Raw genomic sequence first — 20,277 nt, 5'->3', positions numbered from 1 at the left:
CTGGTTCTCGAGGAGGCGTTCGAGGACCTGACGAACATGAAAAGTATGGATTTCCGGATTGGGCGAGTAAATAAGAATGTCGTCCAGGTAGACAAAAACGAACCTATTTAGGAAGTCGCGAAGGACGTCGTTAACGAGATGCTGAAAGACTGCTGGGGCGTTAGTGAGCCCAAAGGGCATCACCAGGTACTCAAAATGCCCCAAGGGTGTGCTGAACGCAGTCTTCCACTCGTCCCCCTCCTTCATGCGAACCAAATGATAAGCGTTCCGGAGGTCTAATTTAGAAAATATGCGCGCTTCCTGTACCGAGTCTAAGGCGGAGCTGATGAGGGGCAGAGAGTATTTATTTTTGACAGTGATCTGGTTCAACTCACGGTAATCGATGCAAGGACGCAGAGATTTGTCTCTCTTTTGGACGAAGAAAAATCCGGCCCCTACAGGAGACGAGGAGGGGCGAATGTGGCCGGAGGCGAGAGACTCGTGAATGTATTTCTCCATGGAGAGCTTTTCAGGACCGGACAGGTTAAATAACCGGCCCTTAGGAAGAGTAGCGCCGTTTAAGAGCTCGATGGAGCAGTCGTAGGGACGGTGTGAGGGCAGCGCATCGGCTTTGCGCTTGCTGAAAACATTCTTAAGGTCGTGATAACAATGGGGTACCTTTGAGAGGTCAGTCTCCTCCGGAGTGTGCTCGTTATCGGGGGAGACAGGAGGGATGGCGGAGCGGAGGCAGTTGGCGAGACAGTGGGGGCTCCAGTTAGTGATGTGGAGATTAACCCAGTCGAACTGAGGATTATGACGGCGCAACCAGGGGAATCCTAGAATTACAGGAGACTGAAGAGATTTAGTGATATAAAACTGAGTGACTTCATGGTGGTTGCCCGAGGTGATCAGGTGCACGGGTTTGGTACGGTGAGTAATGTGTGTTAGTAGTTGGCCACCCAGGCCAGCAGCTTTAACGGGATGATCTAGTGGTTCAATGGGGAGGTCGAGCTTGGACACCAAACTACAGTCCATGAAGCTCTGTTCGGCTCCGGAATCGATAAGAGCCCGACAATCATGGTTACGAGAGTGATGACTAATTTTGACAGGAACATAAAGGAAATTATTTCCCTGAGAGTCCGTAGGGACAGCCTCCCGCGGCCTGTCTTCTAGCGGGGGGCTCTCGAGTTTAAACGTAGTGTGCATTGCTGTACGTGGTGACCTGATCGTCCGCAGTAGAAGCAGGTACCCTCCTCCATGTGTCTGCGCCGTTCCTCAGGAGTGAGTTTGGAATGGCCGATCTGCATCGGTTCCTCCGGGGGTCGGCTGGTGTTTTCTCGCAAAAGGGAGGGTGGCGGCTTTGACACGGGAAACTGAGGAACAGAGTCAGCGATGGTTCTTCCGACAGAACGTGTGCGTTCGTTCTGACGTTCTCGGAGCCGCACATCCGAACGTAGGGCGGCGGAGACGAGCTCCTCAAAAGTGGTAGCTTCGGGCTGAGAACATAGATGGTCTTTGATGTGATCACTTAACGATTGGTAGAAAACGCCTTTGAGGGCAGTGTCCGGCCAACCAGCCTCAACCGCTAGTATGCGAAAGTCGATCAGATGTTCACTTACAGATCTGTTGCGTTGTCTTAGGCCCAGAAGGCGGCGAGTGGCTTTCTCTGCTTTGCGGGGTTGGTCGAAGACCAGACGAAACTCCCCAATGAAGCGTTCAAAAGGTTCCTGGAAGATGGGGTTAGCTGAAAGATACGCCTGGGCCCACTGAAGGGCTTTGCCACGTAGAGAGTTAACAACGAGAGTAATTCTACAGTGGTCTGCGTGGTAATACCGCGGGGCGTGCTGGAAAATCAGTTGACATTGTAGCAAAAAACCACCACATGAACTCACGTCTCCTTGGAACGGTTCGGGTTGTAGCCGGAAATTCTCCTGAGTCCATGCAGTGGTGGCTGGGTTAGAGCTACTGGCAGCGGAAGCTGTGGAGTTGGAACTAGTGTTAGCCGTTTGTTGGCTAGTTAGCTCAACCAGCGTTTGGAAGATGCTGTCCAGACGGCGAAAAAGATCTTGCTGCGCCGTGGCCATCTGGTTGAGTGATTCAGCCTGACGTCCGAGGGCTACACCTTGTTGTGAGACGGCGAGGCGGAGTCCTTCCGGGTCAGCTGGGTCTGTGTAAAGGCCAGTTAGTTCTGTCATGGCTGACGTCGTAGACGTGACTGACCCAGACGCTGAAACCCGGAAGTAACTCACGATCCGAAATGTGGGTTAGAAGAGGTTTATTTTTACAAAGTTTTGTGGTCGAATCCTCTTCGGATGGAGACTTATAGTTCTTGGGACGGGCGTAAGGCGAGGCGTGGACGCCGAGGACGGCGGAACCAGCTTGGGGCAGGACGTGGACGCCGAGGACGGCGGAACCCGCTTGAGGCAGGACGTGGACGCCGAGGACGGCGGGACCAGCTTGAGGCAGGACGTGGATGCCGAGGACGGCGGGACCAGCGAGGGGCGCGGTGGAGAGCTCAGGATGATGAAACCAGCGAGACCAGTGGTGAGGGAACCTGAAGGATAATGCAGAGCGTGGTGAGTCAAATAACTTAGCTTGGAAGGTAGATACTAAAAGGCCAGACATAAGCACCGGAGTGAGTATAACGAACTGGCGCTGAATTCTGATGAGAAGATCCCTTAAGAAGGCTGGCAGGGTGATGAGGAGATGAAGGTCAGCTGGTTCCAATCAGCAGAGCAGGTGCAGGAGCTGAGGGAGGGGGAGGTGAGCTGACAGGCACCGTGACAGGTTAACCCAAAAAAAAAGTGCAAAAGGCAAAAGAAACACTGGAGATCCTGCAGGCTATTTACTGGTATTCTATTCAAATATACAGCTTTTAGCAAATGCTACAATACCATAACTGTGACTGAGTCCTAAATTTTGTTTTTTAGTCCTCAGTTGGGACTTTCTGGGCAGAAGAACAAAAGTCAAAATAAGATCAAAATCGAATATTTATTATTTATGTGACTGTGAAAATACAACAAGCTCAAACCTTTTGTTAGAGCCTATATTGACCTGCTTATGGTGTTACAAACATTCATATCAAGGAACCCGTGGAGTAGGACCCAAAATACAGGAGACCAGACATGGTGGCAGAAACTTAAATATTTAAAAACTTAAATGCCACTAAAACCACAATGAACTAAAAAATCAACACATAAATGACAACACAAGTGGCCACTGAAATACACTGAGGGTTAATAACTCATAATGAACAAAAAAATGAATAATGGTCAAATGGACCTGGTGTGATTGACAGGGCACTCAAAACAGAATATAACCAGAACCAAGATATACAACCGACAAAACCAAACCCGATCCTCAAAAAACAATATATAAATATCTATTTTGCAGCTATGGTTCAGTTACTCATAGTTTGAAAAACATTTGTTTAGGATATTCTACACTAACATAGAAAAAATAGATCTGTTTTTACACACTGATCAACAAAAATAAGACCTTGCTAATCACCAACGGGTAATATAACAACCAAAATAAATGCCTGTTTTTTTATAATTATTATTTTGTGTCTTTTGTTTTTGCTAATTCCCATTTTTAAATGATTTTAAAGGAAAATCGCCTTAACTTTAAGTAATGGTTAACTATAAAAATGTTATAAATATTTACTTAAGCGTATATGTGCATAATTTGACAATAGCTTTTCATCTGTTGTTCTAGCTACTAATAATAAAATGGTGTTTGTTTTTTTTTAAATAATAAACCAAACTAAGAGGAAATGTGCTTTTTCCCCACATCTTCTATAAATCCATCAACAATATAATACAAAAAAACATGTTTTTCCTCTATTCTTTTACTATTTTACCAAAAAATGTAAAGTTTTTTAAATCGCAGACTTTATGGCTATACAAGACAACTGTGTATAAGTCTTTTCTTACTCCCATTAAGATGCAAGTTATAACAAGAATAAATTAGCATTACTGGAGTATAGTATTTGTTTTCGGAAAAAAATAATTGTTTATTGAATGCAGACAATTCCACTGTAAATATGAATTCACATTTTTCCACCTTTTTCTTGGGGAGGGCACAGCAGTTGTACTGAATTCTGAGGAGTTGCTGTAGATGAACTCTACTGTATTTTTTTTTGTTATTTTACTCATCCAAATTTGGAGAGCAGTTTCATAGAACAGAATTCTTTCCAGTTAAAGACGGCTGCATATATTTAAAAAAAAGGAAATGAATCACCTTGAGCTCAGCTGCTGTCAGTGTGGAGCCACACAAAGAAATCTCTGAAGCTCACAGTCCTGATTAAGCTAATAAAATCTCCCAATTTCATTTTTAAGTATGTGGACTAAAAGTCTCGAGCATCAATATTAAAACCATGTGGAGAGCTAATTATCTGGTGGGTACTGAGCTAATGGTTCATCAGGGTTCTATCCTGGAGTTTTCTTGATTTTTCTACACTTTGTAATGGTAATAAAATAAGTAACGACCACAAACTGATGTAAACTTTATCAGCTGTGATCAGTGGTTGGTTAATCTTGATGTACCTCCGAGCTCCCAGATCGGTTCTGTGACCGCTTTAAAATTTTAGTATTCTGAAATATTTCTTTTAGCACCGTTTGTTTAGGAGGAACAACACAAAGAAATGAAATAAAACTATGAAGGAATGGTTTCTGCAGAAGGATGGCTGCGGGGCACTAACTTAACTGGGCTAATGAGCTTGGACATGATGGAAAAACTGCAAAACAAAATTTAAATAGATCAATATTTACAGTAAGACCTTTCCTTATATATTTAGATAGACTTTTGATCACATCACATTGTGGCAGCTCACTGCAGACATTAGCTCCTGAAACCAGTTTGCATGTTAGCAGCTCTGTTTTACAGTTTTAATTAGAAGCAGGTAAATGTTCAGCCTTGTCGTGTTGTGAAGTAACTGACAAATGAACGATGCTCCGTTAGTCCTGATGATCTCTCCTCAGAGCCGCCCACACTGAGCTGCAGTTTGTCTGCTGGAGCTCTGCGTTTACCTATTTTTATCGCTGAATCCATGCAAAGCATGTGTGATTTCTCCTTGAACTTGCTTGGCTGTGCCTTCCACCCTTTTAGCATCCATGTGTTTGGAGGTGAGCTGCAGAATTCTGCTCAACAGTTAAGGCTGATGAACCTGTAACAACACCATCACATGTCCTTCTAGGGTTTTTTTTTTTTTTTCGTTTGCCTCTGACCATAAAGAGCCTTTTGCTGAGCTTTCACTGGCTCTCCAAATGAAAAAAAATATGTATGAACTGGGCAAAAACACATGCACGCATTTCCTCTTATGACCACTAGAGGGCCTATCAAAACACAACATTTAAAGAAATGTATCTCAGTTGTTCCTTTTTTTGTTCCCCAAGATGATGATGATTTTTAAATTGTGTTGCGTTAAAACAACATGCAATATCAGAATAACTACATAAGGAAAGAAAGACAACAGACCAAGGGTACCTTTAAACGAGGAGAACGAACAGAGATCATACCCAGCAACAATCTCTCTCCGCTCTGGCGCACGTTCGGTCGCCTCCTCTTTTATTAAGTTTGTAGGGTATTCCCTAATTTACATATGCGCTGAGCTCTAAGGAGAGGAAACAGATAAAACACAGCTGCAGCGCTATCAGAAAACATTAATTGCAACATGTCCATCCTTTCTCAGTCTTCCCAAATCATCTCTGGCCCTGCAAAGCCTTTTCTCACGGATAACTGACACAGAGCGTCCTTTGATTCCGGTCTGGAAACAGAAAACATGCTGATGTTGGGAAGACGCTTAGACAGTCGGTTTCCTCCCAAGAGTTTCACCTTCACCTTCCTGTGAAACAGAACTTGGACACACACACTTCTGCATGCATGATTATATAGCTAGGTAATGCATAAAAGCAAATATGAGATAACTCATCTACATTTTCCAACAAATTCAAAACCACTGGATGATTTTCCTGTGTGAAGAATTAATTGGGTCATTGAACAGAATCTCAGTCAGATTTCAGTCTAGACTTTAGAACCAATATGGATCCTTTAACCCTTGTGCTATCTTAGATGACCCCACCCTTACATTGACGTGTTATCCTACCATGACAAAGCTGGATAAAGGTGGAAAGATTTCATGTAATCCATGGACACCAGTGAAGATCACAAATCATTGAAGAAAAAAGGTTCAGTGCACTGTCTAGTCAGTGGGTCTAGATGACCCAACTCCCAATGTTAAAGTGCCTAGGATAGCACAAGGGTTACGAGGAGAACTCTGTTTTGGGATCAGTTGTCTGCCTAGATTACTGCTCTGATGCTCTTTTTCTGCTGTTATACATATATTTTTTCAGATGTGTTAGGATACGTTGGGCTGCATGGTGGCGTGCTGGTTTAGATTTTTGAAGAAAAAAATCAATGTGAAGAATTCCCACCAGCAACAGAACTAGTGTTTACAGAATCCAAGATCAGGGAAAAAAAAGCAGGACCTGAAAGCAGAAACAAGGACAACATCAGCAATGAGGAAAGGAAAGCAATAAACACTAAAATAATAAACAATGCAATCAATTCAACTTAATTATACAGCCCAATATTACAGCCATCTCAATGGGCTTCATACCGGTAATTGTACTATAAACATGAAATCATAAAGAACATGAAGTCATAGAATTCAATAGGCAATGGCTAAACTAAACAGACTAAACTAAAGTGGGCATCCCTGCCCTTTAGGAAAGACTCCTAAAAAATAGATTCCAGAAAAAAAGAAGAAACCTTAGGGATGTTCACATAAAGGAGGGATCCTCCCCAGGATGGACAGGCGATGTACCAGAACTCTTGAGGGAATTAGCTTATCTATTCAGTAAAACCACAGAAAAGGTCGCTCAGCAAAGTGTTTCAAAAAGTTTAGAGAAAGTCACACAAAAAAAAAAACTGCAGATAAACCGTAGAAATTAAGAAACGCCGAAAAATAACATCATAAACCAAGATGGGGGCTTGGTCACTCCGGTAGACCTGACAGGTTTGTTTGGCAGGCCACCATCATCACAAAGGGCTGATGGTGCACACCATGACCTTCTGAGGAAAAGTGCAGGCTGAAGGTCGAAAGATCATTAGTTTAGTTTTTTGATTAAGTCAGGTCGCTTCAGTTTAAAGCAAATTTCAAAGGTTCACTGCTAGACAGACATGACTTATGTGGATACAGATGCTGTTTCTCTCTTTTGTCATTTTCTAACAGGGGTTTGGGTTCAGCTTCTTGGGTGAGGCTTTTAAGAAACAGCCGTCATGGGAAACTAACCCTAAATGAACCTAAAATGAAGCATTTTCACATCAGAAGGCATCGCTTCTGGACTTACCCTTGGGCAAAAAGGGGGCCAAATCACCTCCCTTCTCTTAAATCCTTCAGTTTGGAGGCATCAGCAGTGCTGAGAGCTTGTTGGATGGATGAAGCCTGCAGAAATGCTGTGGCCAAATGAGTCAGGAGTCTGTCATCTCTCAGGAATGTTCATTCCTCGTCCGTTTCACACTCATGCAGGTTTGCAAGTCAGTGGAGTTCTCACACTTTTTTATAATCTCAGAAAAACCCTGCTTCTGACACACACACACACACACACACACACACACACACACCATCACACACAAACATGCACAATCGCCTGCTCCACCAAAGACTTCAAATTCACTGTTGCCATGGTGATGGGTTAGAGCACGCTCTCTCTCGCATCGCCTGTTCTTTTCAGCTCCTCTTGTGTGATGAGGGCTTGTTTTTGTCATCAGGTTTCAGATGTTTGTTTGTTTGTTTATTTGTTTGTCTTCATGGAAATATAGTTTCCTTAATTCACAGGAAATGTTGTTTGTTCGGGATATGCTTTTGTGCCAGAGCATCCCTGCACTTCAAGACTCATGTCACGTTCGTTAATCAAATTCCCGCCCACCTCATACCCCCCCCCCCCCCCCCCATCTCATCTTCTCATCTTTCAGCTCTTTCAGGCTGAGCTTCCTTTCCTTCATCTTCCTTGTCCTTTACTTCTGTCCATCCTTCTTTTTTTTTTTTGCTTCTCCCTCACTTTGTCATCTTGAACCTCCTCGCCTCTCCCAGCAGCAGCAGAGGATGACGCTTCAGTGAGAGGAGAGGAGGGCGAGCGAAGTGAAGCAAAGGTGTAATCCAGAGGGAGAAAAGGACAACGAGGAGGCGAGAAAGGGTCGAGGAGGGGGAAGTGGCAGAAAGGGGCAAAAAAGGATAACCAGTGGATGGAGGCGGCGCGGACTGAGGCTGAGGAGCACTCTTTACTGACGAAGAAGAACAGCAGCAGCAGCCGCAGGGGGGAGAGGAGATGGAGACCAAAGGGAGAAACATGCCCCCAGGTAACACACTTTCACAGACATGTGCTCCTCTTTACATGACCAGGCTGGAACACATTACTCATGGCATCAAACATGTTATCTCCAAATCTAAACTCACATGCTTTAACCTCTGAACAGAATGAAACGCTACCCTTGCACAGGTGTACAGATGTATGAGTTCAGAAGACAAGAAGCTTTAATGACTTTGCTCAGACTCAGGGGTCAGATGCTCGATTTCAGACCAATTATTCCCATTAAGACTGAATCTTGCCAAAACTATATTTAAATTTAAGCTGGATCACTTTGCATCTTCTCCCTGGGCGCTTATATGGTTTATCCTCTCTCCACAGTTTAGGCACACACAGGTCACTTTTGCTGGGGATTCTGAGGTGGCTGTTGCATGCTTCATCAATTCTCAGTTGCTTTGTTTCCTCTTTTGCCATAAAGTATTTCAAAACGACACGGGGTGAAAATATCTACTTTAATTAATTGAAGATTTTGAAAGGGGTTTGTTTGAAAAAAAAAATACATTTCCACATAATTTATTTAGTAGACTGCACAAAACCCTTGGCCTCAGTCATCCATTTCAGTTGTACCTTTTTGTGCTGCGACATCTCATAACCAGTTAGACACCAAACTATTGAAAAATATGCAAAATGGTTAGTTTTCAAATGAGATCACACTGAGTCGCTATTTCTCAAATGTCAGACTAACACTTGGTGAAAATTGGGCCAAAATCTAGGTGGTTGTGATCTGGCATGAAAGTCATTTCCAGAATATCAGTTTTAATTCTTGCCAGAGTTTAGTTTCACAGACTACAATCATTTTTTAGAGGTGGTTTGAGACAAATAGAAGATGCATGAAACTTCCATGACTACTTGTAATAAAGATTAGTTTTTCAAAATTTGAAAGGTGTTTTGGTGTTAGAGCAAAATTCTCTCCTTGACTTAGACTGGCTCTCTGAGACCTAAGCTTTGATTTAGACCCTGTCTTAGATACCTTCATTTGTCTAGTGACTGTAGACTTCAACTTGGTTTAAAACTCTGCACCTGATTTGGACTTGGCCTCATGCAAGCAACCAATCCCGAGCGAGGAGGATCACCTCTCCAGATTATAGTGATAAAACAACAACTCTAATTTCCGCTAACGTATTAAAAATGTTAGAAAAATTGGACACGTTATTTTATTGGCATTAGAGGGGTAAAAACACTGAGGTAAAAAATCTCCATCGTTAGAAACAAACCATCAAAATGATATTGATGGTAACTGTGAAGAAGAATTCACAAGATCTGTGCCAAACAAGAAATTTCAAAATTCTAGTTTTGAAGTAAAGTAATTTTCATGAATAGTATATTTTCTGAGATGTCTGTTTCTGATGAAGCCAAAAAGGAACAAATAAAAGATGCTGTGCCTCTCTGGGGCTTCTGTGTATAAAATGAGAATGACCAAAACAATACATTTTGCAATAAAATCTGTAAAAGACAACAAAAATCCAAAGTATGAAAAAAAGTCTTATAAATATTGTTGTTTTTAGTGGAGTGTAGGGATATTGTGATGAATCTATGTGACACTATGGGATTCACCTTTGCATGTTCCAGATTTCAGGTCCTCCTCGGGGTCATAGCTGCATCACACTTTGTTAGTTTAAAAATGTGGTCTCCATGGAAACACCCTACAGAGCATCTGAATAAACAGTGTGGTTCAGAGCTCACTGCAGAGTTTATATTCTTTGCATAATTCGTTGTTTTGTTTTGCTCGTCCACTTAGCAGTTCGTAATCTTAAACCAAAGAGGAAGTAATTTTCATCACTGAACAAGAAAAGTGGTCTGTTGTACAAAAATAAATGAAGAAAATAAAAAGAAAAACACAGAAAAGGGGTCCTTTTTGAAGACCCTAGGAACAAAATATTCTGTGTGTGCACATTTAATACCTTTGGCACATTTTGAATCGCCTCCTGCAACTGTACTGGATTCTGTGTGGGTTTTGCTGTTGCAGCTGGGTCGACATTTTGCCTCTGGCTTCACACTGCCAACATGTTTTAGCCGCTCCAGGCTTTGTGTTTTGATCAAAAAGACCCCCAGTGGGTGGTGCCACAAGGGAGGTTTCTCTACAAATCGATGCTAAAGAAATGGCTGCATTTTCACTTTTACAGTGGAACTAGGAATATTTGACTATCTGTATACAGATTTTCCCCACACGCTAAAGGAAATAGATGAACCTCACCTTCTCCCTTCCTACCTTGGAGACTGCGTGGTGAAGCATCCTGGGAGAAGTGATCAAAACAAACAGCAGTGTGGGCGCCTAAAAGTGAAGGTCATGCTGGATGTTACATAATGTCCTTCAAGACACTTTCTTTTAGGTGTACTTACTGTTTTCTGCAGTGGGGGAGCTTTTACCAAAAATACCCATCGGCTTAGAGACGTCCATTTTTGATGACGCATCACTCTCTGATCATTTTAAAGTTTTTTGTTTTTTTTTTGTTGCTTTTGTTTTTTCCAGACATTAGTTTTCTTCCACGACCGGCAATGATCTGGTGTGAGCGCGGCATCCAGGTGCTGCTGACCACCATGGGTGCCTTTGCCGCCTTCGCCCTAATGACGGTTGCCATCGGTACTGACTACTGGCTGTATGCCCGAGCCTTCATCTGCAACAGCACGGCTAACTCATCTCAGGAGGACTCCAACAACAAGGACAAGAAGGACCCCGGGGCCCTCACCCACTCTGGCTTGTGGAGGATCTGCTGCTTGGAAGGTGAAGCTGCCGGATTTGATGGAACGCATGTCCATTTTTGTGAATCTTTGCCACTGAGGTTTAAGTTTCTTCATGAGTCTTTCAGTCACGTTGCTCATTGAGCTAGATTCTTTTTAAACTACCGGTAGGTTATTTTCCTTTTAATGTACCATAATTATTTTTAAAAAAAAAGCAATCTTTGCCCTGAGTTGAACTTTGTGAAGCGCCTTTGCTTAAACTATGATCATCTTTAGCTGTATTTTAAAGCGTTCCCAGTTGTCTTTTAACTGTGATTATGCAACTTTTAGCCAAATCAAAAACCTGTCATTTTCTGGAACATAGTTCCTGTAAAGCAGCAGGACTTAATTGGAAACTGATCTCTGAGTTGTGGGTGTGACTGTTGGCGTGGAGTAAGCCTACCCTCACATCCCAACATCCATATGTGTCACACGTACAAGCTTTTTCCAAATGCATTATTTTGTCTGCTCCTGATTCAACAACCATTTGAACAAATTAGAAGTACCTTAATTTTCTTTACATGTGTCCTCCGTCATGATAAAAATACCACAAGATCATGTTAAAAACATGATTTTCATTGGGGTTGGTCATTAAAATATTTTGAGTCCAATTGAATACCATTAAAAAAGGCTTCAACTGAGTTTATTGAACCCAGTCTTAAAAATAAAAACCAAAGTGATTTAATGATAACTTTTATGTAATAAAAACAACAAAATGCAATTAATTGATGCATTTTTGTCTTAATGTTTTTAGGCCCCAGTGGACAAATCACATTCCACAAAGGTTGTTTTGCAACCTTAAGCCAAGGCCCCATGTGCAGCAGTAAACACTGTGATAATATGGACAAACGTTTCTCTGAGAGCACAGAGGACGTTTCCATCCATTCACTTCTGGTGTGTGTTCAGGAAGAAATAAAGAGATTTCCAGAAATGTCATCTCTTCAACATATTTTTGCCACATGTCCGTAGTACAACATCAGGACAACCAAGATTCACTCTCATCTAACTTATCATGCACGAAAAGCTGAAAAAAGCTGTTTAGGTTTCAGCAAAGCCACTGGGATCACTGCATTCTGATGTTATCTGAATAAAGTAGAATGTACTTCTGTTTGTTTCGCTTAGTTTTTTTTACTATATCTTCCTCTGAACTGTCCTTGCACCTCTCAGATTAATTCATCTGTTTAACATCTTTCTATTGATAAAAACTTCTTTCATTCTATTAACCTAAAGAAACATTTTAGCATTTGAAAATGTGTGGTTTTGTTCACATTTTTGTTCCCCTTTTTCTTTATCACCACTGTGTTCAACAGTCTTCTCCTTACCTGTTTTCTTTCCTGTCAGCTTGCTCTTCCCTCTGGTACCTTCAGCATCTGTTTGCAACATGTGAGGAATTAAATTTGCAGCATTTTGGCTGTAGGGTGGCTTGTGAACAGAACAACATGCAAGCAGCTTCAGATTTTGATCAAATGGGAATGAGGGGAAGCTTTTTTCCCAATATCTTGTCTGTTCTTCTTGTTTAAAGGCCTGAAGAGAGGCGTGTGCTCACAAATCAATCATTTCCCAGATGACGCCGACTATGACCAGGATGCTGCCGAGTATCTGCTGCGTGAGTATCAGGCACACGCCAACAAAAAGGGTTTGCAGACAATTAGATTGTAGTTTACTGGGAGACACACCAAACGGCACAGGTGTGCACACCACAGCCTCCTTCACTCCTTCACACAAAAGGACAGAAGGGGAAGGTGGGTGGACATCAATGCATGGCTGTCGAATTCAAGTAAAATGCTGGTGAACCTGCGTCTATATTTTTATGGATGCTCAGGTGCATGAGGCTAAGATTCTGAGGGTGTACAGAAGGCTGTTTTTTTCACAGATGGATTGAAAGAACAGCCTTCACTAATGGATTATTTTCAGTTTAGGATCACCCCGGGCATCTATTGTGTGCAGACTCTACTTGCCTTTATAGTTTAGTAACTGTGTATAATTATTATAAACCACAGTTTCTCTGTAAGAGGCTGCAATGATAACTAAACCTTCAAATTGCAAACTTGAACAGAATTTAGAAATGATTTCCTTGCGTCGTGGGATACTGCACTATGTGATTACTTCCTACATTTTTTCTTCTAGCATGCACATTTAGAGTATTAAACAACAGTCTATTTATTAAGGAAATGAGATACAAAAGCAAAATGAGAATAGTTTGAAACTTGAAAAAATATGTCAATTTAAGCAACAGTTCAGCACCAGAAGGATAACTCACATGAAACAAAGTGAAGGTAAAATGTTATGTTAGAATCTTGATAACTTGTTAAGTAAATCCAAGCGGCGCACTACAGCATTCATGGAGTAGTGATCATAGATCCATTACAAGCATCCTTTCCTGAGTCCAAAAAAAAAAGAAAGAGAAATTGGTCAGTCATTTTAATAAACTGACAAAAATATGTTTGATCAACCAAACCTTTTGATCAACCAAACCTAAATGTAATTTAACATTTAAAAAGCATTGATAAGAACAATAATTTTGCTCATGTCTTAGTATTTTATTTTGTCTAACTTGCAGCACAAATTTCCAGTCACAAAATGTACATTTTTGGATGGACTGTTAATGTCATGAATCATATCTTGGTCATAAATAATGTTACATCAGCTGACAAATAAGTGAATGTGGAAAAGTGTAAATGAGAATATTCAAATTGAATAGGGAAAAAGAAAATATTTTTCTGTTATTAGGATCAGGGTTTTCTCTTCTAGAAAATTTCTAGAATATTTTAAACAGTCCTGCGGGTTTTTAGTCATTTTCTTTATGTTCCAAAGTTAATCTTTAAATACCGGCTTTTGTTACATCCTGCACAATCCCTAACATGGACAAAAGAGATGCCGAAAACCAGAAACACCTGGTAAGAGAGCATGCAAGGTGTCAAATCCATAAATAATAAAATAAAAGGTCATAGTTTTTCCCAGAAATGTGAAGTGTAATGGGTGGGGCTGGGGTTTTCATAATAAATTAATAAAGAAAGGCTCTCTTAGAGGATCTTTAAATCTTGTATCAGTGTCAAATAGATCATAAACATCAACACTTCACTCAATTTATTCAAAAAAACTTAATGTGCCTAAATCTTTAAAAGATCTTAAAAAATAATAACTGCCAAAAAGTGAAATCCAAATGACTTTGAAACAAATAAAAGTGTTAACTATATCAGCAACCCAGAAGTACAGAGTCCTCCCTGAGACTGGAAGGTTGTGGGTTTAAATCTGACACTCCAATGACTCCAAAGATGGAGACCAATGGCGGCCTGCTTGACATTCAGCTTTTTTTAGGGTTAAACCACCAAACAAGAACAAATTTTGTACATACAACGAGGTGTCAGAAAACATAATGGGACTTACATTTTAATTTTAAGTTTTAAAAATATGTCTAGCTGGATTTAACACAAATCTCTCTTTTCCAATCAGCTTTCTTTGTCTGTTTTTTTAAAAGGCTGCAATCTTCACCTCAAAGCTCCTTTGCAGTCTTTGTTTAAGAGAATAGAGGTTTAGCCTTTTTCCTTCAGTGCTTAATAAAAACTAAGTCATCCAGAAAGGACGCCTTGTAAAAGGAAAAGGCTCAGCAATTTTACACGACTGCCTGAGATAGAGACTTTCAGCATTCTGATTATCTCTAATCTGCTGCTCCTCATGCCTTTCAGGTGTCCTCAAAGTCAAAGATCTCTAATGATGTATAAATACTAGAACCATCTGGAGCAACTGGAGTTTTGCTTTCTTTTTATTGTAAAACATGAAGAACTTGTGCTGAATTGATGGACCTGATTCCTGTGCAGGTGTGGTGAGAGCGTCCAGCATCTTCCCCATCCTCAGTGCCACATTGCTTTTGATGGGCGGTGTCTGTGTTGCCTCTAGCAGTTTCTACAAAAGCAAGCGGAACATTATTCTGGGCGGGGGGATCCTTTTTGTGGCGGCAGGTAAGGCTACAGTTTACACAAGCTTTTGGGGGGAAAAAACATGCAGCTTATATCAGAGAATTATTTTTATCTTGATATTTTTGGAAGGTGTCATTGATCGACCTGTTGCTGGTAACTTAGACAATGAATGAAAGTTGTTCATTTATATTGGAAACAGTGCAGCCAATTGCATCATCTGCTGCTTTGGTTTTTTATGAAAGGGGAGGGACTCATTTCTAGAAGCTCTAACTAAAGAAATATGTTAATTAAGCTGCAGGTCGATGTGTGGCAGAGGAGCATTTACAGGTTCTTTGTCCTTCCAGGTCTCAGCAACATAATTGGAGTGATCGTTTACATCTCAGCAGCTCTCAGCGACATTTCTCCCAAGAAAGACGAGGACAAGAAGTGGCACTATTCCTATGGGTGGTCATTTTATTTTGGCGGTCTCTCGTTCATTCTGGCTGAGATGGTTGGCGTTCTAGCTGTAAACATCTACATCGAGAAGAATAAGGAGCTCCGCTGCCGCTCTCGTACTGACCTCTTCAAGAACACCACCCATGCTGTGCTGCGCCTGCCCAGCTACCGTTTTAGGCGGCGTTCCCGCTCCAGCTCCCACTCCACTGACCCACCCCGCTCACAGGAGAACTCACCTGTTGGAGCTTCCAAGACCTTCAGTCTGCCGCCGTCTGCGCCGCCCTTCTCTGTGGCCACCCTCCCCAACCCGCACCACACTAGCGGTGGGGGTGGTGACATCTCCATGTACACCTTATCAAGAGACTCAAAGCTGGGTAGCCTCGGTGGAGGAGCCCCACCTCTCTACGGCACGGTGGACCGCGCCACGCTCTATCAGCTTCATAACTACTTTCCAAAAGAGTCCAGCGGCAGTGGTGGGGGCGCCGGTGCAGTGATAAGCAGTGGCACGCTTCCATCCCATTCCAAGTCCAACCTGGCAGCGGCACAGAATACGGCACCACTGAATACCTCGACATCCGCAGCTGTGCCAGCCCAGTCAGCCCCGATCTCTACTGCAACCATGGAAAGGGACAGAGGCAACGTGGGAACCCTGGATCGCCTGACAGCCAAAAGGGACAGGGATAGCAACTCAGACACGCTCAACAGGAAAACAACGCCAGTTTAAAGAGAAACCTCAGAAAAAAGGTCTGGAGTTTAAACACAGTAGGGCTGAAGACATGACGGTGACTTTTGAATGGTTCTGTTCTTGAGCCTGGAGTGTCCAGCCGCCATAGATATAATCAATATCATAAACAGTCATAAAAACACAGCATTTTACCTGTTACAGATTTTAAAGGCATCAGCTGTTGGAGATTCAAGGTTGCATTTTTTCAAAATAGTGACAATTCATCACAAATTCAAGATCCTATTGAGCTTTTTGACCCTTGGGTAAAAAAAGAAAAAGAAAATGTATTTTCCAACAATAAAATTCAACTGTTAGTTACTCTTTAATGTAATTTGCTCAACACCTATATTGGCTGTTAAAGAAACTCATTTGAGATATTGGCTTTTGGTATATGGAATAGGTTCTATGAAGTGATAAGGGGTGTCACAGTTAACCAACTGTAATTGATTTAAATTTCTACAATCCAACCAGACTGAGGTAAATTGTTAATGAAATTGATCTATACCCTAAAAAATCATATCAAAAATGACATAAAATCGATTATAGCAATCTTGGAAAATACCATTTAGACTGAGGTGCTGTAGGTTTATTTTACTTTAATGTAAAAACGACCATGTTTATCACAGCGGACAATACATGCATTGTGGCAGCAAAAACAAATCAACCATTATTACAGTCCAATGTGTGTAAAAACTTTGAATTTAGCAAAGACATACAGTGTGGTAGAACGTTCTAATTATTATCCCCTGGGCTGAACTAAAATGTGAACGGATTTGCCCTTAATTCTTGTTTACTTGTTTATTTGTACACATTTAATTTAGACATGATTATCTTGCAAGAAATACAAGGAATCTGAAAAATGTCACCTCCACATTGGTGACATTTTTGGATAAAAAAGGTCCTGGATTGATTTTTAGGTCAGTGAATTTGATAGCTCAAAATTAGGCAAGGCAAGGCAAGGCAAGTTTATTTGTATAGCACAATTCGTACACAAAGTAATTCAAGGTGCTTCACAAAACCACAAAATTAACCGATATTGACTGAGAGTCAAATACTCAACCAAAAATTATGACATGAATCAAATTGTTAAAAAAAATCATTACACACCTGGAATTGATTTAGATTATAAGAATGTTGGCTGAATGTTTCTTGCTTTTTTTGCAAAGCACCTTGACATAATCTTGGTTGTTAATTGGCGTTTTGTGGATGTACCAAATCAAAAATGAGCTACTTTTTCCAAGTGTGCTTGTTGTGATGAAAAACACCAAGGACCCAAATAAAAGGAAGGTCAGTGTCCACAGAACATTTAAATCAGCAAAACTTGAAGCACGACACCCAGCAGAAAATTCCAACTGCAGTGACATTGTAAGGGCTCCCTAAATACCTGCAACAAAATAAAAACAGCTGCAACCAATCAGGAGGACAGAAACCTGCAACAAACAAACAGCCAAGACAGTGACATATGTGATAATAATGGGATGTCAAAGTAATACAATGACATTAACACAATTAACGTAGGTCTAAAAACACAACTTGAACAAGAAAAATAAAATATATATATATATATATATATATATATATATATATATATATATATATATATATATATATATATATATATATATATATATATATATATATATATATATATATATATATATATATATATATATATATATATATATATATATATATACATATACACACACACACACACACACACACACACACAGTGTTGGACAAAATTGTTGGTACTCCTCAGTTAAAGAAAGAAAGTCCACAATGCTCACTGAAATGTCTTGAAACGTTCAAAAGTAACTATAAATTATAAATTAAAATTTATGGAAAACTAAATGATCAAAATCAGCCATTGAAAAAGGGCTTGACAATAATATTTTGTTGCACAACCTTTTGAGGCAATCACTGCAATGAAACGGTTTCTGTATTTGTCAATAAGCCTTCTGCACCTGTCCACAGGTATTATGGCCCACTCCTCATGAGCAAACTGCTCCAGTTGACTAAGGTTTGACGGGTGTCTTCTCCAAATGGCAGGTTTCAGCTCCTTCCACAGATGTTCAATGGGATTCAGATCTGGGCTCATAGAAGGCCACTTCAGAATAGTCCAAGGCTTTTCTCTGAGCCATTCTTGGGGGTTTTGGCTGTGTGTTTTGGATGGTTGTCCTGTTGGAAGACCCATGACCTGCGACTGAGACCAAGCTTTCTGCCACTAGGCAGCATATTTCTATCCATAATGCCTTGATAATCTTGGGATTTCATTTGACCTTGCACAACTTCAAGACACCCTGTGCCAGATGCAGCAAATCTGCCCCAAAACAGAACTGAGCCTCCTCCATGTTTCACAGTAGGGACAGTGTTCTTTTCCTTGTATGCTTCATTTTTGAGTCTATGAACATAGAGCTGATGTGCCTTACCAAAAAGCTCCAGTTTTGTCTCATCTGTCCAAAGGACATTTTCCCACCAGCTTTGTGGCTTGTCAACATGCATTTTTGCAAATTCCAGTCTGGCTTTTTCATGATTTCCTTTCAACAGTGGTGTCCTCCTTGGTCGTCTCCCATGAAGTCCACTCTGCCTCAAACAACGACGAATGATGCGATCTGACACTGATGTACCTTGATCTAGGAGTTCACCTTTAATGTCTTTGGAGGTTGTTCTGGGCTCTTTGGATACAGTTCCAACTATCAGTCTCCTCATTTTGTCATCAATTTTCCTCTTCCGGCCACGTCCAGGGAGGTTGGCTACTGTCCCGTGGGTCTTAAACTTCTGAATAATATGTGCCACTGTCGTCACAGGAACTTCAAGCTGCTTAGAGATGGTTTTATAGCCTTTACCTTTACGATGTTTGTCTATAATTTTGTTTCTAATGTCCTGGGACAATTCTCTCCTTCACTTTCTGTTGTCCATGTTCAGTGTGGTACACACCTTTTCACCAAACAACAACGTGACTATTTGTCTCCCTTTAAAAAGGCAGACTGACTGATTATGGGTTTGAAAACAACTGTGATGTCAATTAAAGGACATACCTGAGTTCATCATGACCCCCTGGGCAATTAGTTCTCAGTCTTTTATGAAGGTACCATCCTTTTTGTCCAGCCCTATTTCATTAGTTTTTTTTTTTTTTTTTTTTAAATAATCATGTTAATCAACAACTCAAGAGTAATGGCTGATTTTGATTATTTAATTTTCAATAAATTTTAATTAATTGTTACTTTTGAACTTTTCAAGTCATTCCAGTGAGCATTGTGGACTTTCTTACTTTAACTGAGGGGTACCAACAATTGTGTCCACCACTGGATATGTATCATCAATCATCAATCCCTTAATAGACTTATAGGACTGGATCAGAAAATGATTCTTTATTTTTATTACATCAGGGTTTTCATGACTGTTTATGACTTTGATATGACCCAAGGCAGAATCTAATGAGTGTTCATACCAAGGGCTGAGGGGGATAGGGTTAGAAACCGTTTACACTCAGGTGGTGGAAGTTTATTGGTTAGAAAACTATAAATAACTGTGCTGCTGCATAATCAATTAGCTTTCCCAACCATAGTATACGACAGAGTTTTAGAGTAATCTCAAAGCACATTTAAGAAAAAATGACCTTTTTCTAAAAGTAAGGTTTAATACAAAGCCAGCTGAGGTTTTGGATGAAGCTATTTTCACTGATATTCTGAGATATTCCAAAGGGAAATGGTTCTGAGAAGTACGTTCTGCATTACTTCCGGACTGATGTGTTATAATATGTGGCTTATATATCAAACTCTAATTGCACTTCTTAAGATGAATTGTGTTCTTGGTAAAGGTTAAAGAGAAGAGGAGACAGAAAAGAAAAGTTCCGGATTCTCCTCACAGTGTCTACTTATAGCTATATAATGTTCAATAAACTAGAGTATAAAAAAGCATAATATTGATCCATTGACTCAAACCAGGAGTGTCCAAACCATGATAATTTAAACCAACGAACAGAAAGTGTTTAAACTTGATGGGTCAATTTTGAATATTTAAAGTGGTGGAGTTCAAGGTTTACTGAATTTTGTTGTGTAGTTTAAGTAAGAAGAAATGTGCATGAAGCTAAAGAGGCTCAAGACAATCAAACAAACCAAAAAGAAGCTTA

General features: G+C 40.7%; 1 protein-coding gene and 1 long non-coding RNA gene across 2 annotated transcripts; one reads left to right on the top strand and one right to left on the bottom strand.

Moving 5' to 3' along the window:
• Nucleotides 1–5,294: 5,294 nt before the first annotated feature.
• LOC110015913 (uncharacterized) lies at nucleotides 5,295–7,624 on the bottom strand. Its single transcript, XR_002291174.3, has 3 exons — nucleotides 7,332–7,624; nucleotides 6,751–6,831; nucleotides 5,295–6,467 (listed from the first exon to the last, which is right to left on the bottom strand). It is a non-coding gene; the product is annotated as an uncharacterized LOC110015913 (long non-coding RNA).
• Nucleotides 7,625–7,709: 85 nt separating this feature from the next.
• On the top strand, nucleotides 7,710–17,694 carry LOC101163260 (voltage-dependent calcium channel gamma-3 subunit). The gene is made up of 5 exons (XM_011480971.4): nucleotides 7,710–8,340; nucleotides 10,819–11,070; nucleotides 12,589–12,672; nucleotides 14,885–15,025; nucleotides 15,328–17,694. The coding sequence occupies exons 1-5, from the start codon at nucleotides 8,310–8,312 to the stop codon at nucleotides 16,140–16,142; spliced, it is 1,323 nt and encodes a 440-aa protein (XP_011479273.1). The 5' UTR covers nucleotides 7,710–8,309; the 3' UTR covers nucleotides 16,143–17,694.
• The last annotated feature ends 2,583 nt before the right edge of the window (nucleotides 17,695–20,277 follow it).

This window comes from Oryzias latipes, chromosome 11, assembly GCF_053564925.1.
Source record: "Oryzias latipes strain Hd-rR chromosome 11, Olatipes_Hd-rR_3.1".
NCBI classification, from domain to species: Eukaryota; Metazoa; Chordata; class Actinopteri; order Beloniformes; family Adrianichthyidae; genus Oryzias; species Oryzias latipes.
The sequence above is the reverse complement of the archived record's forward strand: the minus strand, read 5'-3'. Positions and strand labels throughout refer to the sequence as shown.

Excerpts from the sequence above, each read along its gene's own strand:
- LOC101163260 (XM_011480971.4), top strand. The coding sequence starts at position 8,310 with ATGGAGACCAAAGGGAGAAACATGCCCCCAG. Across the intron at positions 8,341-10,818 it reads AGGGAGAAACATGCCCCCAG|ACATTAGTTTTCTTCCACGA; the intron begins GTAACACACTTT and ends TGTTTTTTCCAG. Across the intron at positions 12,673-14,884 it reads TGCTGCCGAGTATCTGCTGC|GTGTGGTGAGAGCGTCCAGC; the intron begins GTGAGTATCAGG and ends ATTCCTGTGCAG.